General features: G+C 45.7%; 1 protein-coding gene across 2 annotated transcripts in view; it reads right to left on the minus strand.

Annotated features, from left to right (window-relative positions):
- ZFYVE26 (zinc finger FYVE-type containing 26) overlaps positions 1-19,310 on the minus strand; it is a 57,826-nt gene that overhangs the window by 15,321 nt on the left and 23,195 nt on the right. For both annotated transcript variants that reach the window (XM_072963274.1, XM_015241483.3), the window contains exons 19-32: positions 18,730-18,948; positions 18,014-18,116; positions 16,453-17,198; positions 13,556-13,752; positions 11,908-12,012; positions 10,270-10,392; positions 9,709-9,885; positions 9,034-9,280; positions 8,207-8,305; positions 5,936-6,099; positions 4,760-4,896; positions 2,790-2,821; positions 1,997-2,133; positions 848-1,068 (exon numbers count right to left, since the gene is read on the minus strand). In XM_072963274.1, coding sequence (XP_072819375.1) covers positions 848-1,068; positions 1,997-2,133; positions 2,790-2,821; positions 4,760-4,896; positions 5,936-6,099; positions 8,207-8,305; positions 9,034-9,280; positions 9,709-9,885; positions 10,270-10,392; positions 11,908-12,012; positions 13,556-13,752; positions 16,453-17,198; positions 18,014-18,116; positions 18,730-18,948 — 2,707 coding nt within the window. The remainder of the gene's footprint in view (positions 1-847; positions 1,069-1,996; positions 2,134-2,789; positions 2,822-4,759; positions 4,897-5,935; positions 6,100-8,206; positions 8,306-9,033; positions 9,281-9,708; positions 9,886-10,269; positions 10,393-11,907; positions 12,013-13,555; positions 13,753-16,452; positions 17,199-18,013; positions 18,117-18,729; positions 18,949-19,310) is intronic.

Below are 19,310 nucleotides of genomic sequence, written 5' to 3' on the forward strand. Positions count from 1 at the left end.
GCCCTACAAGACAAGCAGTATTATCCTCCCCATTTTCTAGAGGAGGAAACTCAGGCCCAGAGTGGTTAACAGACTTGTGCAAGGTGACAGAGCTAGGAAGTGGCGAGGCTGAGGTTCACGGCACTCTCTGCTCTCTGGCAAGTTTGCAGGTCTGAGCAGGTGTCTGAAGCACTGCTACTTCAAAGAAAACCAGGCTCTCTGCTCCCAATCTGGCGAAGACGGAGAGCCAGGAACACACAGCACGAGCCACACGTCTGGGTGGGTAGGCCAGGAACTGGGAGCTCTCACCGTCACATCAACGAACGGAGGCAGGGCAGGTTGTGCAGGCCCCTGGGGCCTGATCCTCCCTTTTCCACAGATACTTCTACTTTATGACTCAGACTTCCCCCTGGGACACAGGGACAGACTAGTCCCCAGTGTGGTCTGTGCATCTGTTGTCCGTAACTCCCCGAGGCCACAGTCTGAATCTGCTCAAGCCCAGGGCAGAGTTTTGGTCCAGGCTGAACACTGGACATTCGGGGAGGACACATTTTTTTTAAAAGCCAGAAAGTTCCACTGAGACTAAAGGTGCTCTCCTAAAACGATTTTAATTACAAATTAACAAAAGTCTTTCTTTCTGGCTAGGTATAGTTAGAGAGCCTGCCTTGACAATCCATGCAGGGAAAGAGAAGGACACAGGCTGTCAAAGTAGGGTGAGGAAGACCGCTGTGATCTGGTGGCAGCATTTCATCAACATCAAATGGAGATGCAAGCTAGTTTAGCATGTCTTGTCACAGAGGTTGGGGAGGTGAAAACTCACAATGTGGTCAGAAAAAGAAGCTGGATAGAAATGATCATCTCCACCTACCTGTCACAAAGAGCCAGGTCCTGGCTCCGGCCGGCCTTGACGAACATCATCTTGGCGCTGAAGAGCAGCTGCTTCATGATGTCTGTGAGCAGCCCAGCATCCACCTCTGGGTTTGTGAGCCCCTGGGACAGCCTGCAGCAGTGCTCGATCAGCTGGTGGCCACAGGCAGTGCTGTCCTGGTGCAGGTTGAGGATGGCGATGCACAAGGAGGCACTGGGGGCCTGGCCGAGGTGGAAGAGGAGAGAAACACGCCATGAGTTCAGGGACCAAAGTGGTCTCCAAATGCAGCTGGGTGGCGGGAATGCTTCTTCCCATTTCTCCAAGATTAAAAAACCCTGGAGGAAGGAGCTAGAAATTGTACAGCAAAGCAGAAGTGGAACTAAACACATTTTGGATGTTCTAAGTAGCACTGCCAAAACTCTGGCTGCTAGGTTTTGTCACCTTAATAGGAAGAAGGCAGCTGTGTTCATGTGTTACTTACTTTCTGGGAATGTCTGTAGCGCCCCTCTTTTTCTAGTCTATGGTCCCACCAGCATAGGTGCTCCTTAATTCTGGCTTGGATGACAGTCACCTTGCTTGTCTGGCTACCTGGAGGTCTCTGCTTCAAGCCACTGAACACACTGCTGCTAAATTAATATTCCTAAAGCACACTCTAAAACCTTCCATGGTCCCTGATGCCTACCAAGTACATGTATCTTACTGTAGAGTTTAAGGCTCTCAACATAAACAGCCCATTTCAACCCTACCTTTACTCTCTATTAACACTCTACATGTCCTCCAAATCAAACCGCTTCTAATCCCCCAATCATTTTTGACCCTGTGCCTTTGCTTGGATGTTTTAGTTTTGTATCCTTGTTCCTCCCCTCACCTTACTCCCCTCATAACATTCAAACTTCTGCTTGTCAAACTCCTACCACACTTTCAAGGCTCATCTTAACTGCTACCTCTTCCACAAAGCCTTTCCTGATTTCCTCTTGTGCATTTCTCAGGCTGTTCCTCGCTTTCTCTTTCAACTGATTTCCTTGTCTTATACTGTATATACTGTAAGCAAGTGAAGGCCAGGCTGTGTTCGCCCAACTCTGCATTTCCTGCCGCACTACTAGGCATCATAAAGAAACTCAAATGACCACCAAATTTTATCGCTGTTACCTGCTCATAGTAGAATTCACTCCGCACCAGCTCATTTTCCTCCTCATTCAGATCCAAGATCCATTCCACCTCCGCTGCCTTGGGGACTCTTACCACGGCTGAGAATGGAGGGCTGTCGCTCCTGGAGCTGTCCGGTGCTGAGAAGAGAAATGCCGTTCCTGTGTCACTCGTGGGCCGGCAGCCCAGTCTGGGCCAGCCCAGCGAGCTGACGTGAGCTGCAGGCAGACCCTTGCCTGCTGTCTCAGGGCTCTTTCTCTCTTCTTGGTCCTCTTTATTTCCTTTAGGAGGGGGTATTAGGTACCTCAAACCTTCTTCCCCAGCCACAGACCTGGCCTGAGTGTTACACTACTTGTCATACAGTCTTGTTGCTTCACATGAGAAACTCTGCAAGGTACACACTTCCCAAATGGAGGGCCGAGCTATTGGTTCCCCGAAAAACTAACCTGCCCGAAGTATTAATAGCGATTACCCAGGGGAAGGAGGGAGCATGGGGGGACAGGATGATGGTGAAGGGGAACCTATGGGAAACAAAGAGAAATAAGCTACTAAATGTTAAGGACCAAGCTCTTTGGTTGCTGGCCTTCTTGATGCTGGAAGATCAAGGGCCAGTATGATAGGCTAATATGATGATAAACTTTAAGAGAAACAGCCTGACAGAAATGCCAAGAATTTTCTCTGGCTAACATGTTAGACTGAGTTGCCACTGAGGGTGTTGGCTGCAGCTGATATGCTGAAGGAAGAGCCAACCTGAGCATTTAAACAAGGAGTCACAGGGAACGTGATTCAGCCTTACCTTCTGGTTGTTCTGGATTCCCCTCTGGCACACTGGAAACAGAGAAAGAAAATGAAAATGCCTGACTCCCTTCTCCTCTTTGTCTTGAGCTTGGCTGCACAGCATTGACATTTACTCTGTTACCTGAGTGAGGTATCAGGGAATCATCCCAAACTCTTTTCTCTCCCTCACCTGTCCCGGCCAATCACCTACCATTTCTTGTCCATTCCATGTCTAAAATACCTCTTTAAATGTCCCCATCCCTCTCTTCATCCCTGCCACAAAGAGGGCACTCATCATTTAATGCCAGAGCCTTTGCAATAGTTTTGCAATCGGTCTCCTGGATTCCAAACTATTCTTTACTCTGTAGCTAGAGCAAGCTTCCAAAAATGCAAATCTGGGCATGTTATGCTTCTGCTTAAAATTCTCTGGTGAAAATATTCTACATTTGCAGTTCAGCAGACAAAGTCCGTTACAGTCTGGCAGTCTCTTGAGACCATCTCCTGCCCCCCATAAAAGTGACCTCTGCTCACCCCATAAAAGTCCTCCCTACACTGTCACAGGCTCTGATCAAGTTCAGTTGGTGCCATCAACCACTGAGTCCTGATATCACAAGACAGAGCCCCAGTCTGTCAAGCACCTGCCTGAGGAGACTTCTGGTCAACACCAGCCCATGCTGCCAAAGAGCAAACGCCAAGCCTTTGTGCCATTCCCTAGGTCCTCCCGGCTCAGCTGCCAGCTCTGAGTTCAGAACCTTAGCCCATCACCTACCTACTACACTTCTTCAAATGACCCACATTTTCTCCTTCCCCTACCTTTGCAGTTGTTACGTCCACTTCTGGGCATGCTCTGTTTTGGCTTCTTTTCCTACTAAATTCTCATCCTTTAAGGCTCAGATCAAGTGCCACACCTCTAAGAAACCCTCCTGACCATCAGGCTAAGCTGGGTGTGTCTCCACCACTGCACTCACAGAAGGGCTCTGTGGTCTATTTTTTGGCTGTGTCTCCACTAAAATGTGCGCTCCTTGAGGGCAAAGTGATTACTGCTGAGTACTGAATGAAAGAATCCTCACTGATGCTAACTACTCACATCAAATCTCAGCAGTATGCTACATGGGTAATCTCCCTGTCCCCAACTCGGGGGGAGGCAGTGTATGCCAGGGTCACAGAAATGACAGTGTAAGCACGGCACACCTCCCTTCCTATGAGGTGGTCATCGTGGTAAATAAGGGTAAAAAATGTTCACATTAAAACAAACACAAAAATGCTACTGGGCAGAATGTAAAACCTATGTTAAGTCTGTTAGTAAAACATGAGGAGTTCAAAGTAGTTTTGCGGTTGGATAGCTGCTTTGGATCCTACTCCCAGATGCTCTAGGAGTTTTAGTGTCACCCTCCTTTGCTGCTGAAGTAGTGGGAAAAAACTGAGCAATGCTGGGCTGGCAAGCATGGTCTTGATCTGTCTTGCCAGAGGTGTGAGCAGTTGCTGAAACTGGTTACCAGGTGAACTGTGTGTAGAAATGCATGTGGGCTCTTCTAATTGTAGACATAACAAACCAGGATGATGATGAACTAGATTAGGGCCGATGCATGTACGGCCCAAACATTCAGTAGGTGAACGTGTCCTTGAGTCCAGCTGAGACCAAATGAAGCAAGAGTGGCTGGAAAACAGGTGAGGTTGTTGGCAAACTGAGATCAGTGGCCTTCGTTAGGGGACAGGCCAAAGAACTGAGTGTCCTGATCTCAGAGAGAACATCACGTAAGAGCGCTGACCTCTGCTTCTACACATCTACTTCCTCTCTTAGAGGTTTCTCTGACCGAGGCCAAACGTTACGCTGTAGAGTTAACGGCATCTCGGAGTGAATGGGAAATGAGAACTTTCTGTAACTGCTCAGATTTGAGACGCTCTCCACACTGAGACCCCTAGGAGTGTGAGGACCTGGGGTGGGTGCAGCAATCCACTGCAGTGGCAGCCCTGCTGCAGGACACTCACTCTTTGTTGAAGTAACTATAGCACTGGTCACACACACGAGTAGGGTTCTCTCTGCAGCCTTCCACCACCATTTTCTTCGTGGAGCAGGAGCTGCACACTAGCCGGCCACAGCGGCGACAGTGATGACGCCTGTTAAACTGAGGAGTGTCACCGGGAAGAGAGGGAAGAGGCAGGAAGAGAAGGTGAGACTGCAGGAACTGAGAGCACCCATCCATCCGTTTATCCCTGGTATTAGCCACCTGCGACTTACTAGGAATACCAGGTGCTTGGGCTTGTAGTGAGAAAGGACACACCAGTTCTTGCCTTCAAGAAGCTGACAGTTCAAGATCCTCAGCTGGGCAAAGATGCCCAAGTCACAGATAGTTTTGCAAGAGCTCCTGACAAGTTCTACCTCTCTGTGGAGGCAACGTGTGAAGATACAGCAAAAAGTAGTGGGGAAAAAGTGACTTTCTCAGCCAATGTGGATCACATTTCTACACCGCATTGATGATGAAGAAAAGGTATCCTTTTTAAAGATGCTTTTGCAAATATTGCCTTATTTCATTATAAGAGGTTGATAGACATACGTTTTTATAGATGAAAAAACAGACACAGAGAAATTACGTTATCACCACTTTCATCAGCGCTGAGCTAATGTGCCAGTCATGTACTGTGTCAAGTGTGGTAACACTTCTTATTATCCTTAGTCCTTATAGCTCCATGAGCCAAAAAATGTATCATCCCAACTTTACAAGTGAGCATCTGAGACTGAAAATGTGAACAGTCACACTGCTAGTACGAGGCAGAGCTGGGATCAGAACTAAGGTCCTCTGTCCCCAGCACGTAAAACGATTACCAGGTCACCTGTCTTACTGTGAAAGACACAGGAGCCAGAAATAAGATCTCCTGACATCTGGTGATTCCTCCTGCAATACCATTCTGCCTCTTTTCATTTATTTCATGAGAATGGCAGAGCTTTTAGAATTTAAGGCTACTTGACGGTGTCTACCATCTGTCTGAATTAAAAAAATATACTGTGGTCAGATCAAAGATAAACACGAAGCCTTAGATTTAGCAGTTCTTCTGAACATACCCAGGTCTTCTTGGAAAGAGGAGGTGACGAGAAACTCAGGCTCATGAACTAGAGTGTTCCTTTAATTTCTCCCGCAGGTAAAGGTGGAGACGGACGCTGCTTACCATGGTGAAGCGCTCCCTGCAGCAGACCATGCAGATGCTCTCACTCTCATCTGGTACCCACTGGTGTCTGGCAGGGGGTGTTGCTGGGGGCACAAACTCCAGGAGCGGCTGACTCTGTGGGAAGCTCCTCTCCCTTGGACTGGGGGAATGTACAATGGAGACACCTGGGAGTCAGAGCCAGAAGTCAGAGTAAAAGGTGATCAGTCGTCTGGCTAGTAAATGAAGAAGGAATGAGAGAATTAGAATTGCATCATTTTACAAACCCCTACAGATATGATAGATCCAGTTAATGATCATCAATGGCTGACTGCAAACAGAGAGACAACTGGACACTGCATGTCTCCTGATAGAAGGCACACAACCGCCTACCAAATATACTTCTCCCAAAATACTAAGTGTGAATCAAATCAAGCTTCTAGATCTATCTACCAGTGTACCAGTGTACTGGAAATACAGGAGACGGAGACCCAGATTGCCACAGGCTGGCAGTCAGCAAAATCCAGTATGTGGGAAGCACTACATGACAAATGACCCAGTTTCCTCTACAAATGAAAGAGAGGTGGGGGAAAAAAAGGGCAGAGGAACATACTAATTAAAAGTGATTTAAGAGATAGTTTAGCCAAATGCAATGAATGGACATTATTTAGATCTTGAGTCTAGAAAGATCAATTCTGAAAAAAACAATCTTTTGAGACAAATGGGAAATTTGAACTTTGAGTCCAATATTGATTGGCTAGTTGATAATAATAAGGAATCATCAGTTTGGTTTTAGGTATGAGAATGATGCCATAGTTTTGTTGTATAAATGTCCTTACCTTTTAGAGATATATACTGACATATTTATAAAGAAAATGATATGATGTCTAGGCTTTGCTTCCAAATAATCCCATAGGAGGCCAGGGACATAGATGCAACAAAAACAGTCATTATGAGATGATAACTATTGTAGCTGGGTAACGGGTTTGTGAGACTTCATCGTACTATTCCCTCTACTTTTGTGTATTGGAAAATTTCTACAATAAATAGCTAAAAAACCCCCCAAAAAACAAAAAAAAAAGTACATCAAAGCTGCTCAGGCTGCCTTACGCAGATGCATGAAGCTGCTCATATACCTGTAAATCTGAGCCCTTCTGTCACGTCTACTGCTTACCGTGATGCATGGCCAATTCTCAAAGCATGTCCAGGAAAAACCACAGTCTTTGCTGCATGGTATTGAAGGAGATTTCCTGCCACCTAGCACAACAATACTGGCAGGTGGTGGAAAAAGGGAACTGAAAAACATAGTGCAGCGCCCAGAACAGAGGCTACTGACCTCTCCCCAGAAGCCTGCTGGCAAGACAAACACTTGTTGAGCTGCTTCTGAGTGAAGGCCATGGGGCAAAGGAAAGGAGACTGCGGGACAAAAGGGGTGGTGAAAGGGGTGACCAAGACACGGCTGCAGCCTTCAAGGCACCTTGCATCCTGCATGGGTGACAGATATAACTAACTGCAGGATAGGGGCAGAATGAGCAAGAGGACTAAAGAAGTCAATCCTCCCTATTAGCGGATCTCATATTTGCGAATTTGTCTACTCACTAAAATTTATTTGAAACTTCAAAATCAGGATTTGCAGTGCTTTTGCAGCCATGTGAAGAGTGGTGAATAAGCTGAGTTGCCCAACATGCAGGTTCTCTTCTGGGGTTGATCAAGGTGATGTTCTGCTTTCCTACATCAGCTCTCATAGAGAGATGACCCGAGGATGGAGGTGGCAGGGCACAGTGCAGTGCAGTGCAGGAAGCTCTGGCTCTGGGGCCAGCTGGGCAGGGTTTGAAGTCCAAACACTCATTAGGTGATCATTAATAGTGGCCTCAGGCAAGTCCCTGTAATGCTCTGAACCGCATCTTCTCTTTTGTGAGATCAAGAAAACAGAATGTGCTAGGATGAACTGTTTTCAATTTGAGATTATAATCTATGTGAAATGTGTATGTGTGTATTATATACATATGTCCACATACATATACACACATACACATACACATGCACATTTTCCCTAGGAGCAATGGTTTGGTATCTGCTAATGCCATGTTCGTGGAGACTTCAGGGATGCACTACTGCAAGTAACAAGAATCGACTGTATGTTGAATTTTGCGGTTATACAAAGCTGGAACGAGCCAGGAAAAACAACTAGTAGGAGTAGTAGGACTGGAAACGAAGAAAGAGGCAGAAGAATCAGAAAATCAGAATAAGGCAAGACTGAACTGAAAACAGCTAACTCTCAGAACCTGTTCTTACCAGGAGAAGCAGCAGAAGAGAACTCGGCTGATGGTGATCTAGGCACGGTCTCGAGGTCTGAAGCCTGACTGACAGCTTCCTGGAGGTGAGTCACAGAATCTGTAGAGAGGAAAAATGTTGACAAAATATCGCTCTACCATAAGCATCCTTACTTGTTGTGATAGGCACTTAGTTTCAAAGCCCCACTGGTTTCGCTGACCGTCATCCCATGATTGTACTACATACGAAAAGAATGGCAGAGGTACTTCAAGACAATAGCAAACATGATTCTTAAATGTCTCAAAAACCAATGTTAGGCACACAAAATAAACCAAGTAGACACTAGGATTTCACAAAATAAATCTAAAGATGCCCATTAGGAAGTGTAAGACATTTAAACGATGGTTCTTGAGGGTAGGGAGTAAGGGAAAAAACCAGCCCACATTGTTTTCATTTTCTTCATTCTAGAAGAGGCTGAGTCAGCTTCCACACTAGTGACATCCGATGTGACCCCGGGAGCAGCGCATACCCTCAACACAAAAAATGACGGCATTTTAGAGCCCTATTGCACCAAAGCCAGACAGAGACCACTCCCGGCATGCTTTGCTTCCTGAACTTTTATGTCATTATGCACGTGGTAGTTATCTGCCACCTTTTCTTTCTGGTTAGCCTGCTACTTCCTGGGAGATCAAGATCTCTCCTATATAATAAACAGCTATCTCTCCTCAAGTGTATTCCTTTCAATCGCCATCAACTCAAAATAGTAAAAGAGGAGAAATTAAAGCAAAAAATGTAGCACAGTATTTCTTCCTCCATGTGGAACCCCCATTGAGGACGCTGGCAGTTACCTGATCGTTTCTCCCTCAGAGGGTACGGGAAGTCCAGGGCTTTCCCCGCGTATCTGGAAAGCAGCGAGTCCACCTCATCCATGGTGAAGCCAATCTCCTGCCCGGCCAGCAGCTGGTGCAGGGTCTGCACCGCCACTGTGGCCCAATCCACCTTCATGTTCATGAGCAGCTGCTCCAGCATGAGCAGGGGGTTAGAGGACAAGTGGGAGTAGCTGACCCGGTGATGCTCAGGCAGGGTCAGCAGAACCTGCATGTGTGGGAGAGCCACAGAGTGGAGAAAACAGTACGTGAATTTCAGAAGAAAGCCAAGACTCTTACTGGGAAGGGGCAAGGGTAGCAGGGACCAAATGGCACTTGGCCAAGTACTGCAGCTGGCTAGGAGTTTTTTAGGAAGCAAGGTTGGACTCTTATCTAAATCCTCCAGGCTGTAATCAAGACAAGGGGCCTGCAAACTTTTTCTGTAAAGGATCAGATAGTAAATATTTTAGGCTTTATACGACATAAGGTCTTTATGGCAACTAGTCAGCTCATAAATTAATGTACATGCTTGTGTTCCAAAGAAGCTTGATTTATAAAAGCAGGCAGAGGACTGGATTTGGCCCACAGATGGTGGTCTCTTGACTCCTGGCCTAGACTGCAGGCATGCTTTTCCCAACACTGTCTTCTCCTCCTTACCTTGGACCCCATGTACAGTGCCTGGATTTCATGGTGTCGGTCAGCGGTCAGTTCTCCATAGAAGTGGGTGGTGAGGTAGTTGGCCAAGAAGTGAGAAGTGGCCAAGCTAGGGTGCTGGTCGAGGGATTGCTCTGTGACCTCAAGGCACATGGTGGGGTCAGGAATTCTTTGCAGCAGCTGTTGCAGGAGGAGGGCAGAGGAGAAGGGTGAGGTCTGGAGAAGAACTCTTAGTCCAGCCTTGTTTTGTTTGAATCTTTAGGTTTATTCATCTTAGACTAACTTCTTCTCTGCACTCATTTTTTCCACCACACCTACAGCTTCACTAATGATGGCTTTGATAGGACCAGAGTTTAGCAGAATCGAACTCAGCTGCCCACCTGGGACCTAATGCAGGGCTAGGCACCCTCTGATCAAGATGACTGGAACTGGCTCCTGAAGGCCACGGAGGGGCAGACCTGAGATTGAATGCTCTGCATGGCACCCAGCATGAACAGAGCTGTCTGACTGCACTAACCTTCTCGTCCCTCCCCAAAAGAAAAACGGGAAGAGTTGGAGGCTTACTTGCAGAGCCTTTTCATGATCTCCTCTTTCTAGAAGGTGGAGAAGATGCCTTTGATGTAGGTTGACTAAATGGTCTCTTGGAATGGGGTACAGGCAGCCCCACTCCTCACACAGCTCATACTCCTGGAAGGAAACACAGACACCTTCAGTCCCTTTAAATTGATGACCTTGTCTCTTACCCAGCTCTTGCCTGATTTTTCTCAGCAGTCTTGAGTCTGCTAAAGCCCCAGGAAAGTTTGGTAAGTGCTGATGGAAACTGCACCGTGGGATTAAAGTTGGCTCACATACTCAAAGGATCAGAGTGGCAAGGTAAGTTATGACAGCGATCCAAGTAGGCTGACTGTGAATGGTGTCCTTCTCCTCTTAGCTCTACTATAAAGAAGAAATAGATGACTTGGTGACAGCCCTGGGAAGATCCTAAGGAAGCAGGGAAGACTGAAAAGACTGTCCAGCGGAGACAGTGCCTACTCAGCTCTGACTGTTGCCATGTGCAGGCCCAGTGGTGCCAGACTTAAAAAAATTCCAAAAAAATTTTTTTAATTAAAAAATTTCCCTATTTTAACAATGTTGGTGATGAACTCAATATGAAAAACTAAAAATTCTGCAAACCAGTACTGTTTGGGCCAAACAAACATGTTGGGGTTGGATTCCATTGATATCACCCCTTATTACTCCCCTCCACCCTCAATTTGTGAATTTTTGGATTAAAATTTCTGAAAGGGGAATTCCCAGAGCTTTGTTCCAGTATTTAATATGGTGGCCTCTGGAATGCCCTTCCCACAACTCTGTCTGGGGCCAACTTCTTCAGGATGCTTCCTTGCTTCTTGGGCCATATTAGGTTCCCTGCCTGTGCTCCCATCACAGCCTGGGCTTACTTCTGTCACGCGGTGTATCGAAATCATCTAGGTCTGTGTCTCACGTTGACCCTCTTCCCAAAATATGAGTTGCACGAGGGCAAGGAGTAAGCTTAATTATCTTTGTTTCACCCCCATCTAGCACAGTGGTAAATAACAGACAGTCAAGAAAAGTTTCCTGGATGAATGAACACCTGAATAAATACATCTATATTCTGAGCTGTGGTCTATCAGCTCCTTAAAGGGTAAATAAAACTCTACTTAGCATTCAAATGTCTAATACATACATGAAAAGATAGTCAAGGTCCTTAATAATCATGGAAATGTAAATTAAAACAAAAATGAGATACCATCTTATTGGCAAAAAGTAGAAGTGGGGCAATGCCAAAGTCGGTAAGATGATGGAGCAACGGGAACTGGGGGCGGGAGAAGACCCGGGCCAACGGGTCTGAAGAGCAACATGGTAACTCTTAGTAAAGGTGAGGCTGCTCGTGCCTGATGACACAGCATTCCCACTGCTGGGTACACATTCTGTACCTAATGCAAACAGTGTAGAAAATCTCACGCAGGAAAACAAGGGTGATAATGCAGAAGCATCAACCATATTATTCTCTATGCTCCTCTGTATGTTGGTACAGTTCACACACACACAAAAGAAAAAAGGAATATTATGTAACATTATTAAAAAAAACGTGAACATTGATACATAGAAAGGGGTCTACATAACCAGCTAAGGAGTTGCAACTCTGAAAAGTAAGGGGAATACTACCCAGTAAAATGGTACCTTTGCTTCTAGAATCATGTTCATGACAGTTGATGGGTCCTCAACACAAGAGTTCCTCAGGGTCTGCCAGTCACACCACACTGGGGTAGCCTGCAAACCTAGAATCTAAGGAAAGACAGGAAAAACTGTCAAACCACGTTGGAGCCTCTCCCTCCAGGAGCAAGTCACTGGGGTTTCCGGGGATGGGCCATGGCCAGGTCTCTGTCTCAAAGTCAGGCTGTCAGAACTTGTCAGGAGAGAGGAGGAATTAGAGCAAATGGGGCAAAGATTGTCTGGAGAGGTGAGTGAACCTATCTGGAAAGTGTAATCAGGGAGCAAAGGCTGAGTGGGGAGGCCAGGATTGCAGCCTTTCACTTGGAGGACAATTGTCAGAGGCTTTGGAGCTTTGCAGATTGTTCATTCTTCCAGGGTCACTGGTCCCTTGCTCCTCCATCTCAAAATTCTACGCAGGTTATTCTCCTGGCCTGAATGCTCTGTGGGATCACCTTTCATGCAGCATTTTAGCTCTGCATGAAAACTGCTGAGAAAGAGTGGGAAAAAAATCTTTTTCATCTGCCTTTTCTACTTACTCTACCTGGGCTCTAAACTCTGGTTCCAAGTACACATGGAAAAATCAGCAAATATTTGATACTTGTTATATAGCTGTATCAACTAAATCTGTCTCCCTGAGCCTCTTGATCTTGAATATAACACATATCCCACAAAAATCTTTCACTTTTAAAATCATCAATTTCAGGCATCCTTTCAAAACTGGTCTTGAAATTTAGCTGAGACTTAAAACTATCTTTAAAAAAGACATAATAGAGATTAAACTCTATAAAAACTCTTGAACAAGAACAAAAAGCCATAATTTACATAAAACATACACGAAGCTCAAATACACAGGGATACCTTGGCGATATTGTCGGTTCAATTCCAGACCGCCACAATAAAGTGAATATCACAGTAAAGTGAGTAACACGAATTTTTTGGTTTCCCAGTGCAGATAAAATTATGTCTACACTACACTGTAGTCTATTAATTGTGCAATAGCATTATGTCTAAGAAAAGTACATGCCTTAATTAAATACTTTATTGCTAAAAAATGATAACCATCACCTGAGCCTTCATCCAGTCATAGTATTTTTGCAATAGCAACGTCAAAGTTCACTGATCACAGATCACGTAACAAATATAATAATAATGGAAAAGTTTGAAATACTGTGAGAATTACTAAAATGTGGCACAGAGACAGGGAGTAAGTGCTGTCAGAAAAGTGGTGCCAAGAGACTTCTTCGATGCAGGGTTGCCACAAACCGTCATTTGTAAAAATTGTAGTATCTGCGAGTGTAATAAAGCAAAGTGCAGTAAAAGAAGGTCTGCCTGTAGATAAGAAGAAGGCTCTGTGGACTGTAAAGCATCACTCCAGTGTTGATCTTGTTATTATTTTTATCTCTGTTTGACATGTATATATTTAAAATTATAGAAGTAAATAAAATAGGAACCAGATGGAAAGCCTCCTCGCTATTCACCTAACAATAGGAGCCAGATACAGAGAAAAAGCCAGGACCAAATTTTCTGTTTCTGAAAACCCACCATCACAAGAAGATAGGCTGGAGTTGGTAATAGGGTGAGAATATTTCCTTTCTCTTGGTGCCAGAGCCCATACCTTCTGATACACCCGCAGCTCCGCTAGCTTTCTCTGCAGCTCACACTTCAGACCATCTTGGACAGCTGTGTCTGAAATGCAGTAGGCCAGGATCTCCAGGCATGACTCCAGGGGCCACCTGTCCACAAACTGTAGTGTTAGCCGACTTCTCAGAGATGCATCCTTCACAGCAAACAGGTACTGCCAACCTTCTTTGTCTACAAGACAAAAAGATGCTCAGAGGCAGCAAGCTGGATCCTGGAGCTCAAGAGTCCAGGTTACTTCTTAAGAGATGGGCTTTGTTGAGGTTCACAAAACAGGAGCTTGAAGGACCCTGAAGATCCATATGACCCAAATTAGTTAATTAGTTTTTACACTTGGAACAACTGTCTGACAAGGAGAAATGCTCTACCCCTGTGGTTCTCTTTATGCAAATGTAATCATAGTCACGGGACTTTCTGAGGAGAGAGACGGAGAAAGGAGAAAGGAGAGGAAGAAAGGGGGAAGAAAAGAAGGCAGGAATGAAAGGAGCAAAGGTGCAAGAACAGATGGGGCTCTCCATGTTCGGCATGCTGCTCATACAGCTCCGTTTCAGACTCAACCTGTCAGCAGAACTTTTGTACTTTTCCCTGCAACCTCCACCCTGTGCCACACATAACGACTTGAAGTTACTTCAGGTAAACTAGCTTCCCTCCCTCACCATTGCCTGTCATTATGACTTAGTAGGTCTCTCTTTCCCACACCCACTTCACAGAGCGGAAAACAGACTCCAAGCCATTAAGACCGCACAGCCAGTCAGCAGATTTCTCCACTTTCTAAGGAGGTATTTATTTTCCTTTCCACAGGGTAGCCAGGGCCCCAGGCCAGAAGCCATTCCCCACAGCCTGGCAGGTTCCTGCTCCCCCTGGTGGTGGACTGTAGGTCACTGCTCTCAAATCCAGTTACACATCAGACTCCCAGGGAGCCTTTAAAGCTGCCACATGCACTTATGGTCAATTAATCTATGACAAAGGAGGCAAGAATATACAGTGGAGAAAAGACAGCCTCTTCAAGGAGTGGTGCTGGGAAAATTGGACAGTTACAGGTAAAAGAATGAAATTAGAACATTCTCCGACACCATATACAAAAATAAACTCAAAATGGATTTAAGACCTAAATATAAGACCAGATACTGTAAAACTCCTAGAGAACAGAGGTAGGACACTCTTTGACAGAAATGGCAGCAATATTTTTTTGGACCCGTCTCCCAGAGTAATGGAAACAAAAGCAAAAATAAACAAATGGAACCTAATTAAACTTAAAGGCTTTTGCACAGCAAAGAAAACCATAAACAAAATAAGAAGACAACCTACGGAATGGGAGAAAATATTTGCAAACAATGCGGCTGACAAGGGATTAATTTCCGGCATACACAGACAGTTCACACAGTTCAACATAAAAAAACCTCAAACAACCCAATCAAAAAATGGGCAGAAGACCTAAACAGACACTTCTCTGTCTTTGGAGATGGCCAACAGGTACATGAAAAGATGCTCAACATCACTAATTATTAGAAAAATGAAAATAAAAATTATGTTAAGGTACCACCTCACACTAGTCAAAATGGCCATCATTAAAAAGTTTACAAATAACAAATGCTGGAGAGGGTGTGGAGTAAAGGGAACCCTCCTACACTGTTGGTGGGAACGTAAATTGGTGCAGCCACTATGGAGAACAGTACAGATACTCCTTAAAAAAACTAAAACTAAAAATAGAGTTGCCATAAGTCCAATAATCCCGTTTCTGGGCATATATATGGAAAAGGCAAAAACTCTAATTTGAAAAGATACATGCACCCCAGTGTTCATAACAGTACTGTTTACAGTAGCGGAGACATGGAAGCAACCTAAATGTCCACTGACAGATGAATGGAAAAAGATGTGGTATATAGATATATACACATATTCACACAATGGAATATTACTCATCCATAAAAAGAATGAAACAATGCCATTTGCAGTGTAACATGGATGGGTCTAGAGACTGTCATACTAAGTGAAGCAAGCCAGACAGAGAAAGAAAAATACCACATGATATCCACTTATATGTGGACTCTAAAAAAATGATACAAATGAACTTATTTACAAAACAAACAGTCACGACATAGAAAACAAACGGTTACCAAAAAGGAAAGGGAGAGGAGGGATGAAATTGGAATTTGGGATTAACAGATACACGTTACTATATATAGAACAGATAAGCAACAAGGACCTATTATAATAGCACAGAGAACTATATCCAATATCTTGTAATAACCTATAATGGAAAAGAATCTGAAAAAGAATATATATACGTATAACTGAATCACTATGCTGTACACCTGAAACATTGTAAATCAACTATACTTCAATGAAAAAATAAAAATTATTGCCAAACAGGCCCAGAATGTTTTAATGAATAAAGTTTTACTGGAATACAGCCACGCGCCCTTGTGCATGTCTCGTCTACGGCTGCCTCTCCTGCTGTAACGGCAGAGCTGGGTAGTTGCAACCGAACTTTTATGGCTTACAAAGCCCTTTCCACAAAAAGATTGCTGACTCCTATTTTAAAGCAAACACTTGCCTGAACCCAATGGCAAACTTCTGGAGGTCGGGCTCAGATATTTGCAGTTTATAGAATCTTTCAGCGATTCTGACAGGGTTGAGAATACTGGTTACAAGTGCCTGTCCTAAAGTTAGACGGACCTGAGTTCTAAGCTCTGCTTCAGCGCTGACTGTCCCGGGCAGTTTCCTACCTCTGAGCCCCACTCTCCTCTCAGTATCCTGAGATCATGCTGGCACCTTTCTCTAGGGTCACTGTGAGGATCAGAGGCGATGGTCTACTCAGTGAATGCGCAGTATTATTACCACTAGAGGAGGGAGGCATAGCTTTCTGCTCACCACACGCTGCAGCACAGCTCAGGATGGCATCCTGTACGCTGCTCAAGTCGTCCATGTCTCGCCCGTACACTTCAGTGAGCCGAAGGGCCCGGGGCCAATCTCTGGCCATCAGGGCTTCCTCGAAGGCCTCAGTGAGCACATCCAGGGCAGCAGGAGAATGCAGGCCCAGGAGGACAGTAGACAGACTGGCTTGGCCACAGAGACTCGCTGCCAGACTCTGTCCCTGCTCAGAGGACCCTCGTAGGGGCTCCCAGGCAGCCAGGAGGGAGGCCTCAAGCATAGGGAATTGCTCCAGGAGGCGCTCACACTCCCGGGCTACCTGCTCTGCTGTCAGAGGTACCTCTCTGCGGCCACGAAGCTCCTTCCATGACAAGCTGGGCTTGCTGACTTTTGACCCCTGGGAGGCCCCCAGACAGGCCACAGTAGCTAGCAGCTTTGAGCGGGACTTAAGGAAGGCCAAGGCAGAGGAGGTGAGGGCAGAGGGTGATGAATTCTTTGGGGACGAGTGGGGCTTCTTCTCCAATGTGGGATTCTCAGTTGGCTTTGGGGTGCTCAGTGTAGAAAGTGGGAGGTCCTCCAGGCAGTGGGAGGTGTGCAGCTGGGCCAGGGTACCCAGGTGGGTCAGAAGGGAGGTTGTCTGCTGGCTTTGCCGGGAAGAGCAGAGGGCAAGGGGCTCGCAGCAGCAGTTAACAATGACCTGTGGCACACTCAAGCTGAGACCGTCCTGGGCCAGAAGGGCTGCCAGCCTGGAGGGAGAGAAGCAGAGGGCATGTAAGGCCTGAGTGCATGGGCACCATCACTAATCTAAGGATTTCTTTACATTTACACGTGTGAATGTAAATGTAGGCTCTTTAATTGTCCCTCCTTCCCTCTCCCTTTTTAACGCAAAAGGCAGCCTATTAGACCCACTGCTCTGCCTCTTGCTGTTTTACTTAATAACATATCTGGGAGATCTGTCCATATTCTTCTACAAGGAGGCCCCTCATGCTTTTCTACAGCTACATAGTGTTCCATTATGTGGGTGACCCAGAATTTACCCAGTCTCTATTAGTAGACAATGGCTATTATATATAAAGCTGTAATTAAATGACTTGGTACATACATCATTTTTCATATGTATAATAAAGCTACAGGATAAATTCCCCAATGTGGATCGTTAAGTCAAAACTGTGGATTGTCATTTTAGTGGATGTGGACAAACTGCCTTCCCAAGGGGCTACACCAATTTATATCCCACCAGCAATCTATGAGAATGCTTGTTTTCCTACAGTCAAGCCAACTAGCGTGCTACCAAATTTTCGGATTTTCGCCTGTTCATAAGTGAAGTCACTCCCTAATTTTATATTTGCAATATAAATGTTAGAAATGGAGAGAGGTAAAGAAATGAGGCACACTGAATTATAATATAGCTTGTATTAAAGTAAATGCAAATTAAGGGGAAAGTCTGGAAGGAATCCTCACTCTCTTTACTGAAATCAAGCACCAGCCTCACTGAGCCCATGGTTTCCTTGATGTAACAATTAGGAAGGTCCACGTCCGACTCCCATGGGGCGGCTCCTACCTGTCTGGGGGAACCTGTCGCTCAAGCAGGAGGTGTGACACCAGCTGGGAAGAGCTCTGTTGCAGGAGAACAAAGGGGTTTCCTACTTTGGCCTCCACGTGTTCTGCAAAGGTAAAGAAAGTGACCTTTGTACCACCGACTGCAGCATTCAAACTGCAACTGTTTCCCACAATCAACACAAAAGGACACTGTCAGAATTGACATGGACAGCCCTTCTGCTGGTATTTTCTAGGTAAGGGGTGTTCTTGACATGGTGCTGACTACAAGTTTTTGTACACTGCTCTGAAGACTTCATCCAACCACAGACAAACTTCAGTGGGCAGGTCTAACCACACACAGCTCATCCTGCTCCCTTCAACATGACTGAAGGGTGGGCAACACTCACTCTGTGGACTCAAGTAAGAATCCAGCACTAGTACCAGAGACTTAATTCCTCCATCAGGTCCTCATATCCACAATGACTGAAGGTCTAAGAGAGGCATTTTTGAGCCATTAATGCCATCAAAATGTGCTGAGTACTCCCATATGCTGTACAACTGTACTAGGAGCCAGGGAGACAGATGAATAAAATACAGACTTAAATAAGAGAAGACCTTATACATCTAGTGTTTTTGGCTGCTGCTGCACTCAGAACCTCTTAATTGCGTGCTTTCCTCCTCCATGCCCTAACAGTTGTGGGCCAGTCATGATTCTATTTCCTCTCTCCAGCTACTTACCAGGCTCAGAGCTCAAGCTCCGAAGGAGAACAGCAGCCAGGGCACTGCAGTACCTGGAGAAGGTACCCAGGTAGTCGGTCTGCCTGCTGCCTGCTGGGCTCTGCCGGCTCAGGTTCTTCCGGAGGAGCTGAGTCTGGATGTTCACGGGGTGGGCCTCTGCCTCCAGGGCCTTCTGGGCCGCCTGCTCCACCAGGGAGGACAGTGGAGTACCCCTGGGCTCTGGGGGGAGTTATGAAAGGAGAAGGGATGTAGGCTTGAGTCTGTGCATCTGGCTTTGGGTCAGTTTCCAACACAATGTGTGAACTGGGCCTGTGCGCACCCCCGGGGGCATCCTACAGCCTGCGTGCTCCACTTACAAGGCAGCTATGAAGCCCTAAGTTGGGTGCCTGTACAAGTGACTCTCAACCAGGAAGAGCTTCGAGTCTGGAGAAATCACGGTGGAGAGTTGCGTTTTCACACCAGTGTCTCTGGGGTGGGATGGCTTTATGAAGCCCACAGCAATCTTTTAGGGAAGGGTTGAGCAATGCTTACTGAGTAACTTCTGGGTATATCTCTCATTAGGAATGAGAAAAATGTGCCAG

Source organism: Vicugna pacos, chromosome 6, assembly GCF_048564905.1.
Source record: "Vicugna pacos chromosome 6, VicPac4, whole genome shotgun sequence".
Taxonomy (NCBI): domain Eukaryota; kingdom Metazoa; phylum Chordata; class Mammalia; order Artiodactyla; family Camelidae; genus Vicugna; species Vicugna pacos.